We start from the raw sequence: 9,187 nt of genomic DNA on the forward strand, positions 1-9,187 counted from the left end.
CATGTGTGCAGAGTGTGCGGCCTCTGCTGGGTTGACCACGATGACAGTGGCGATGGCGTCCGCATCAGGCGGGAAGACACACAGGTGCACAGACCAGGGAGCCTCCAGGAGGACAGCAGACGGCGGCTGTGCTGGGCGGGGTGGAGGCCGTGCTGGGCCAGGGTGGGAGCTGTTCCCCTTCAGCAGCCTGCGGGCCCTCGGCTGGCTGTGGACCCTGATGCCCCACTCCACCCCTGCCTACAGCTACAGGGCCGGTGGGCCTGGGAGGAGCACAGGCTCCATGGTGCTGGCTGAGCCCAAAGCCGGACCCGCCCATGTGCAGCTGTAGGGACTATCCCCCACTCCCTGCCTGTGCCCCAGCATCCGGAGCAGCACGGCCAGACCCTGCTGTGTGCCACGGAGCACATAGTGCCACTCTGCTGTGCCCTGGACAGTCCCCGGCCAGACTGGGTCCTGGCCCACCTGCCCCAGCCCCTCTCCGAGGCAGGGGAGTCGCAAGATTGGGGCAGGTGTGCTTGTTGGGGGGACGCTGGGAGCCGGCCTGCACCCTCCCCCGCAGGAGTCTGAGTCCTGCAGACCTTGGGCCTGAGGGGGTTGAGGCGTCCCAGGCCCAGCAGCGGATGTGGTGGGGAGTGTCCCCCCGAGGGCCTGCTGCTGCAGGGGCTGTGTCTGGAGCCCATGCTCCGCAGTGGCAGGGGGGCCCAGGAGGGCCTGGACTGCCCACCTGGGCACCTGCACATGGTTGCCTCCTTCCAGCAGCAGCAGGCTGAAGGGAGCTGCATAGACGTGGGGCCCACCCTCCCTGCTCCTCAGAGCCCTGACAGGCCTCTGTCCTCTCCTTTCCTCCAAGTGGCCAGGTGGGTCCTACAGCAGAACCCCCAGTGGCGGCGCTCAGGGCTGAGCCTGGCCCCCCCACTGTGACATCGTGGAGCCCGAGCAGCTTGCCACGGACACCGGCAGAGGGGACTACCTGGTCACAGTGGGGCCAGGGGCCACCGAGCATGCTCTCCCGGAGGTTGGAGAGCCAGTGAGGACACTGAGGAGGGCAGGGCTGGGGACACTGTGCTCCGAGGAGGAAGCAGGGCAGACAGGAGCTTCTCTGGGGATGGGTCCCCTTGGATCTCTTGGCCAGGCTGGGCCAGTCAGCTTGGGGTTTACCGGGTTACTGGGATGGAGAGCTGGCGGGCCATGGCCTGTGGGGTCTCCAGGCCCAGTGGGCGCAGTGGAGATGGCCAGCAGGTCTTTGGAGCAGGTCTCCCACACACCCTGCAGCCCCCAGACTGCATAGGCAGTGACCAAGAGCAAGTGCATGTGGGTAGGGCTCTCCGGGGACCCTAGCACACCCTGGGGCCCTTTCTCGACCTGGCCTTCTACCTCTCCCTATGCTCGCACCTGTGTTGTGACCCTGTACCCTTCCCCTTCTCTCCATCTTTCACCTAGCTTACCCTGTACCCTGTACCCTGCCTGGGCTTGGCCACTGACCCCACATCTCTCCCTGCCCCCAGCAGAGGTCTGAGTGCGGCTGGCCACCCTGGAGGACCTGGGTGGGGAGGACTTGCTGTCTCAGAGCTGGGCGTAGTGGGGGTCTGAGGGGCGCCCAGAGTGGGATCTGGCCTCCAGGGCTCAGGAGGGGGCTGGGGTGGCCGCAGGGGATGCCGCCACGCTGTGGTGAACCTGTGGGAGGCAGAAGACAAGCTCATGGGCAGGGAGCTGGTGGCCCCGCTGGTGGTGCGCGTGGTTTTCAGGCAGCGTGTAGCTGAGCTGGACCGGGCGCTGGGGGCTGCCTAGGAGGCACAGGTCCAGGAGGAGATGGTGGGGTCCTGGGAGCCCGTCTGGAGTCGAGATGTGTGTTGCCCTGGGGGTGACAGCACCAGTCTCCTGGACTTTGGGGCCCCGCCACCTAGCAGGACTGCCGGCTGCCCACCCCCCCACCCCCGGGATCAGAGTTTGGCCTTTGTCTTGGCAGCTTTGGGCCCCAGCTGTGAGCCTGCACCAGGCTTGGGGAGGGCGGGGGTGGGGCAGCCATCAAGGTCCAGTGCCCTAGGAATGGCCCAGATCCCCTGGGTCTCCAGGTGTCTCAGCAGAGGTGGGAGGGTCCTTGGACAGGCTGGGATCTGGCGGAGAGTAGCAGGGAGGCCCGGGTGGGGCCGTGGGTCGGCTGCTCACATGGGATCCGCATGGCCCAGGTGCTTCCACACCCTGTGCTGCCGGCCTCGTGTGGCCGCCCACTCGTCTCATGGCACCACATCGCCTTGCTGAGCCCCTCCCCACCCCCACCCCCAGCTGTCACTCTGGCCCGTCAGACGAGGGCCCATGGGGCTCCCTAGTCCTGTCCCTGCTCTGGGGGTGGGGGGAGACAGAAGGGTGTAGAGGGCAGGGGGCCCCAGGATCTGACAGGCCGGAGCAGGCTGGAGCAGGGGTCCCCGTTTTGCGGACTGCAGCCCAGTGAGGGCCGGGGGGTGGCACCCGCTCTCCTTGTCCGAAGCGCGGGGTGGTGGCGCCATCCCGTGGCCACTGTGAGGATTACGCACCCCGCAGATAAGGGACCTGGCGCTGTTCTGGGGATCCCCACACAGCATCTGCCCCAGCGGGACCTGCTGCACTATTTTTATTCGCTAAATGTGGCAACTCTGAGCATTGGTGTGTTTCAATTTTTAAACTTTTTTGAAGATTGTATTTATTTGACAGAGAGCATGAGCACAAGCAGGGGAGCAGCGGAGGGAAAGGGAGAAGCAGGCTCCCGGCTGAGCAGGGACCCTGATGTGGGGCTCGATCCCAGGATCCCGAGCTGAAGGCAGATGCCTCACTGACTGAGCCACCCAGGCGGCCCCGGCCCTATGGGTGTGTTTCAAACACGGGGAACCACTGCGGGGAGGACACCGAGAGTGAGCCCCGGCCTGTCAGGCAGCGGGAAGGAGAGGCTGCAGAGAGCCTCAGGAGGCGGCCAGGGGGTGAGGGCAGTGGCCGGAGCTGAACCGAGCCGGCGGGGGAGTGACCTCGAGGTGAGGACAGGTGCAGATGAGCCGGTCAGGTGAGGCAGGAGGGCGGGCTGGGTGCTCACTGGGTAGATAGGCGGGAGGAAGGGGCCTTGCAGAGCCCAGGCCTCTGTGGCTGCCAAGGCCAGCCAGGCACTCCGGACGCTGGATGCACAGAGCTGCGGGCAGGCCGGGCAGCAGAAGTGACCCGCAGCCGGGCAGAGATGCAGAACGTCCCCCACTTCCCCAGATGGCCCAGCACCGCTGTTTTCCTACAGGCGGTCGCTCCAGCTCGGAGGGCCCCTTCCCTCCTCGCTTGGACTTAGCAGCTGTTCCTTCCGCTCTGCGGAAACAGGCTCCGCTGCGTGTGGCTCCCCCCCACCCCTCGCGGAGCTTGCTGGCTCAGGCTCTTGACCTGGCACTCGCGGCTTGTATTTCGCGAACAACGTCGGAGACCGTCTCTTGACTTGCTCCGTGGGGGTGCGGAGAATGGGCTCCCTTCTCCTCTTCCATCACACGGTTTGGCCAGTTGCATTTTTCTTATGTCATCAAGGTTGACAGGTGTCACCCCCTGTCTGTGACTACCGTGATGGTAACGGAAAGTATTTACCAACGAACCAGAGGAAACCAGGAAACGAAATCCTTGTTATTAAAACTGTGTTGCATGAAAGAGAATTATGCAAGGGTTCAAAGACTAATGGCTCATTTTCTTCTTCTCCTCTTCCTCCTCCTTCTTTATGTAGGCTCCGTGCCCAGTGTGGGGTTTGAACCTTGAGCACATGACCCTGAGACCAGGAGTCACGAGGTCAACTGACCGAGCCAGCCAGGCTCTGCAGACCCAGGGCTCTTCATCTTTTTTTTTTTTTTTAAACCTTCACTTTTTTTCCTGTGTGGTTACCCTCTGTGCCCCCTGTCCCAGCCTGTATGGACTCTCTGTTTAGTAGAGAACCTCCCTGACAGGCCAGGAAACATTTACTTTGCTTCTTACCATTAGAGGTAACTCGCAACTGTAATTGGTAGAAACTTGTTTTTCGAGTGAAAACTGCTCTGTGTTTGAGACATAGTTAAGACAAGTTAAAACAAGTTAAATAAACACAGTGAGATCTTGCGTATCTTAAAATGTCCTTATTTTGTCCTCATTAGTAGTGTAGGCAGGCGTAGTGTTCAGGATCAAACTATGTTTTCCTTCCAAGCTCTGAAAGACATTGCCCTTTCTCTTTTCACTTAAAAAACATTGTTTTAGGAAAGCTAAAAAAAATCCATTTATGGTCTCTTAGTACCTAGTAGCATTGGTGGTGAGCATGTGGCGTTTTTCCAAGAAGGAGGAGGAGGACTTAGGGGTGTGTGTGTGCGCGTGCATGTGTGTGTGCACGTGCGCGTGTGTGTGTGCGTGTGTGTCTGGACACTTGGGAGTTTCCCCAGCAGGTAGGCGCCAGAAATGTGTCTTTCGCCTTTGTCCTTCTGGGCCTTTTTACGGATCCTTTCCACCAGCAGACGCCAGCTCGCCAGCTCAGGGCAGGGAAACTGGGCTCCAGGGCGCCCTTGCTGCAGGGGCTGGCCCCCTGTGCGCCACCTTCCCCATGGGGAAGGTCCCCATGGGTCCCCATCTCCTCCCTTTCGCTCTGAGCTGGGGGGCACTTCCCCAGCTCCACCTCCTGACCTCAGCACCCAGCCCGCCCACTGGACTCCCTGCGCGCGCATCCCATCCCAGCCTTTTCAGACTGATTCTTTCTCCAAGCAGCCAGTCCTGGTGCGTGGATGTGATACCCTCTTGCCTCCCCCTGAAGAGATTAGTTGAATTTCTTCCGAAGCTCTGTTTGAGCTGCTGAGTTGGCTCCGTCGCGGCTGGCTGCTGGTCTTCCCAGTGCTAAGGGGTCCGGGCCATCTCGTGGGATCTCAAGGGATGTCCTGTGGGCAGTAGGGGCACCTAGCTCAGCTTTGCCCTGCAGAGCCTGGCTGTGGGTGCCAGGGCCTGGTGAGTGCTTGGGCTTGCCCACCTGCAGCCCTCCTCCTGCAAGGACCAGACTTCCCTGGAGGGAGCAAGGCTTCTGAGAAGCCCTCCAGCGCCACTTGGGGCCCCATCCGGGTGGCTAATGTCTGCCTAATCTCTGCAGCGGGATGCAGCGTGACTGGAGCTCGACCATCTCCCCAGATCCTGAACTCCACCAAGAGAAGGCTCTCGGTTTCCAGGCACAGCTCTGCTGCGGGTTCCCCGGGGGTTGGGGTTGGGAGGGGTAGAAGCGTCTCCTGAGAGCCTGGCCCTGGATGGCTTTCCCAGGGTGGAGCGCGTGAGCGTGGGCTGCAGCAGCAGGTCCCAAGCCCTGGGTTGCACCTGGAACAGGCCCCTGAGAGGCGCCCAGGGGAGCAGGTCCTATGCCATGGCCCATCCCCCAGGCAGTACCATACGTGCGCAGGGCTTCAGCCACAGCTAGGGAGGCTTTGACAGGCCAAGCGGTGGTCTCTGGCTCTGGCCACGCCAGACCATCTTGACCCTCGCCTGTCCCCTGCAGGCACACTCTATGGGCAGGGGCGTGCCTCCCTGTCCCTGCAGGACTGCTACTTGACCCCAGCGCTGATGGCCACAAGGCGGTGTTCCCGGTGGTGGAAACCTGTGGGTGCCCCCCACCCCCTGCGGGCCCCTAGCCACGTGTTCCTGTGCCAGGAGCCCGGTGGCCAGCCTCCGCCAGCCCAGCTCTTTGTCATCTTTCGAGACACCCAGGCCCTGCCCACCCACCTCATTACTTGCAAGCCCATGCCCGGGCTTCCCCAGTGGACTCCTCTGGGCATTTCGGCCATTTTCCAGCCTCCTGACCCTCCTCCCCCGACCCCCTCCAGTCCCTGGGCTCCTGGCTGCGCACAGCCTTCCTGCCCCCCTGGGCTGCCTAAGTTGCCCCTGGGGTCGCCCCACCTCTGGCTGGGGGGAGTGGACAGGAGGGTGCGAACCTGGGGGACCAGGGCTGTGTCCCCGCTTGGGGGCCCGTACCCGCCGGAGCCGGTCCAGCCACCAGGGGTCAGCAGAGCCCGGAGGGAGGGTGGGCCCGCTCGACCCCGCCCGCCTCGGCCAAACCCAGACCGAGAGCCACTGTTTCCTGAATAAACGTCTACGGGAAACCAGGCGGCGGGGCCTACGGGACCTCTGGGTCCGACCTCTGCTAGGGAAATGGGGGACCCCGGCGTGGCTAGGGGCGAGGGCCGGCGGGCAGAGTCCGTGGCTCCTTCGGGGTAGCCCCGGGCCGTGGGCGGAGGCTGGACCCAGCGCGCACCCCTGCGACCCCACGTCGCCTTAGTGACACGCACGCTCCCCAACAACGTCTCCTTGCCGACCGGCCCGCCCTGTGCGCGCGGGGAGGCCTGCGCCCGGCCAGAGCGGCGCGCACCAGGCGGCGCTGCCCGCCGAGCGAAACGCGCGCTCCGGCCCGTCGCCTCGGGGAGGCCCCGGCCCCGCGCGCACCCGGGCGCGACGACCGCACGGGCGGCGCTCGGTTGGGGCCGGGGCGGGGCTCCGGGCTCGCCCCGCCTGCGCAGCCTCCGCGGCTCTCCCCGCCCGGCAGTCCCGCGGCGGCGACCGAGCCTAGCCGAGCTGAGCCACCAGGCACGTAGGACCCGGCGGGGGGTGGAGAGGCGTGCGGCGCGCGGGAGCTGCGGGGCGAGGTTGGGGGCGCTGCGGCCTCAGGCGTCCCGGAACTAGGGACTGCGTCGCGGCCCGTCCTCCCTGCGGAGGACACCACCTCTGCGCGCCCAGCACTGCGGAACTGGACGGGCGGTGCCCGGAGTGTGAGCAGGAAAGGCTGCTGGGGAGGCGCGGTGACAGCGGCTGCCGGGCGGGGGGACTGGAGCAGAGGTGCGGGTGGAGGAGCGGGGGTGGGGGGAAGAGGGTAGGCGGGGCGGGGTGGCCCCCAGCTCCGGTGCCCGCTGTCTCCTCGCCAGCGCTTAGCCCCAGGGCGGAGGCACAGAGTCCACATTGTGCCCCCCACTCCACCCGGCCCTGCCGGGACAGAGCCCCATTCACCTCCCGCACGCCAGCGCTCTTGGGGACCCGGAGCTGAAGAGCGGTCACGCGTGGGTGTGCGTGTGCCCCGGCAGCGCCGGCGGTGCGGGTGCGCGTGAGGCTCTGGGCTGGGGCAGGAGGGGAGGCCCGAGCTCCGCCCACGCCGCTGCGGCTCCCGATGCTCACAGGCCTTCACTGCGGAGAGCAAGGTGGGACTGCGCGGAGGTGGGGGTGGGGAAAGGCGGTGGGGAGTCCTAGAGGCTGACACAGCTTGGAGGTAGAGCGCCCGTGTCCAGCGGATGGGGCCAGGCGGGGTGAGGGCAGGGAGTGCGGTCAGGGCTCCCTGATGGTGCTGCTGGCCTGCTGATCAGAGGTTTTCAGGGGACGTGCAGGTTTGGGACGCAGCCAGTGGGGGCTGGTTTCTGAGTGATGGCGTGAGCCCTGGGGCAGACAGTGTGGAGGGGCCAGTGTCCTGGCGATAGACAAGGGAGTGAGGTCAGTGTTGGGGGGAGGGGTGTCTTTGTGTGGGTGTCCCCAGGGTGAGCTGGAGGGAGTGAGGCCAGTTGTGGATGGGAGCAGAGAGTTGTCAGTGTCTGGGTTGGGGGGGTCAGTACGTGTGAAGTGGGACCCAGGAGGGGAGTGGGGGTCGGTGTCCGGCTGGTTAGGGTGCGAAGGGTGCGGTCAATGTCCAGATTAAGGAAGTGGCGGTTGGTGTGCAGGAACCCCCTAAGCCCAGAGGTGTGACCCCCTCCTGCTCCCTCTCCAGGAGGCCATGTCAGGCGAGATCCACGAGGGGCGGCCGGTGGCTGAAGATGCCAACGGAGGCAGCAGCTCGCCCAGCCCTGGGGACACACTGCCCTGGAACCTGGGGAAGACACAGAGGACCCGGCGAGGCGGAGGGGGCTCCGGGGGCAATGGGAGCGTGCTGGACCCCGCCGAGCGGGCAGTCATCCGCATTGCAGGTAACGCCGTGGGCCTCGTCGGTCCGGTTCGGACACTGGCGCCCGCTTGCTGACTGAGCACCTGCCGGCGGCTTCCCGCAGGTGTCAGCTGTGGGAGCCCCGCTGCGCCTCGGGGGCAGGTGACCGCGGGCCGCACAGCGCCACCTGCTGGCCCCCGCCTGTCCGCCGCAGGAGGCCCGCAGGAGCCCGAGGTTGAGTCGGGTCTGGCGGCGCCATCATGGGCCTCATGACCAGGAGCCAGTGCCCAGATGCCATGATACTTTCTGGGGCTTCTGGGACAGGGCCACCTCCCAGGCCCCTTGCTCTCAGCCGCCACCCCCGGCAGCGCGGGGGAGCACGCAGGAGCCGGAGGGGAGGGATCCCGGGTTGGCTAGAGCTGCGGGGCCTCCGTGGGCCGGGGGCCTGCCTTGGCCTCCAGCCGCTGCCCTGCAGTGGAGGACGGGAAGGGCCCGGCCGGAGGCCCCTGCGAGTGTAGGGCGGGGCAGCTGGGGACGGCCCCTGCCCCTGGGAAGTGGGTGACCCAGGGCTGGAGGCCATCAGGCAGGCTGTGGCGGGAGGGGGAAGGGCCGGCTGAGGGTTCGCTGGCGCAGGCTACAGACGGCTGACCCCATTACCCCCAGGGCAGATTGAGGGCGAGGCATGTGGAGGGCAGGCCGGCCCCTGCAGGAGGCCGGGGCGACACTGAGGCAGGTGGCCAGAAGCCTGCAAGGCCAGCAGATGAGCGGCGAGGGGCTCCATGGGTGGGAGGCCCGGCAGCAGCGCAAGGCAGCGCGGAGGCACCGTACGCCGTGAGGGTGTGTGGGCGTCACATATGGATTTTGAAGGAGGATTTTTACCCACGTGAAATGGGATCACGAGTGTCCTTCCGCACCGCACTCCGTCTTCGGCGTCCGCCCCCGCCATGGGGTGGTGGCCGCAGCCCTCCCCGGGCGAGCTGCCGTCGGGGCGTGGGCTGCGGAGTCTGCGGCCCGCAAAGGAGGACGTTCGTCTCCCGCGCTGGGACACGGGGGGCTTTGCCCATTTCGTGGGTGGGAAAGAATCTGTCTTTTAGTTTTACCAAATCTTTTTTCTTTTGGCTGCGCATTCCCTATTTTAGTCCTTTTAGACTAAAATTTGTTGTGCTTTGAGGCTCTTTTTATATCGAAGCCACCAGCTCTGGTCTCCAGCGGCGGGAGGCGTCTCGGGAGCGGCGCGGGGAGGAGGGACGGGCGCGCCCGGGGGCGGCCAGGTGAGGTCGCCCGGGACGTCGGGGCCGGCGGGGG

General features: G+C 65.5%; 1 protein-coding gene across 1 annotated transcript in view; it reads left to right on the plus strand.

Moving 5' to 3' along the window:
* Window positions 1-6,954: 6,954 nt before the first annotated feature.
* The window catches only part of LOC111146639 (plectin), a 53,226-nt gene continuing 50,993 nt past the window's right edge, over window positions 6,955-9,187 (plus strand). Inside the window, exons 1-2 of the mRNA XM_022502271.1 lie at window positions 6,955-7,172; window positions 7,730-7,925. Of these exons, the coding sequence (XP_022357979.1) occupies window positions 7,736-7,925 (190 nt within the window). The 5' untranslated portion in view covers window positions 6,955-7,172; window positions 7,730-7,735. The remainder of the gene's footprint in view (window positions 7,173-7,729; window positions 7,926-9,187) is intronic.

The sequence above is a fragment of the Enhydra lutris genome, unplaced genomic scaffold, assembly GCF_002288905.1.
Source record: "Enhydra lutris kenyoni isolate GAN:26980312 unplaced genomic scaffold, ASM228890v2 scaffoldscaffold14, whole genome shotgun sequence".
NCBI classification, from domain to species: domain Eukaryota; kingdom Metazoa; phylum Chordata; class Mammalia; order Carnivora; family Mustelidae; genus Enhydra; species Enhydra lutris.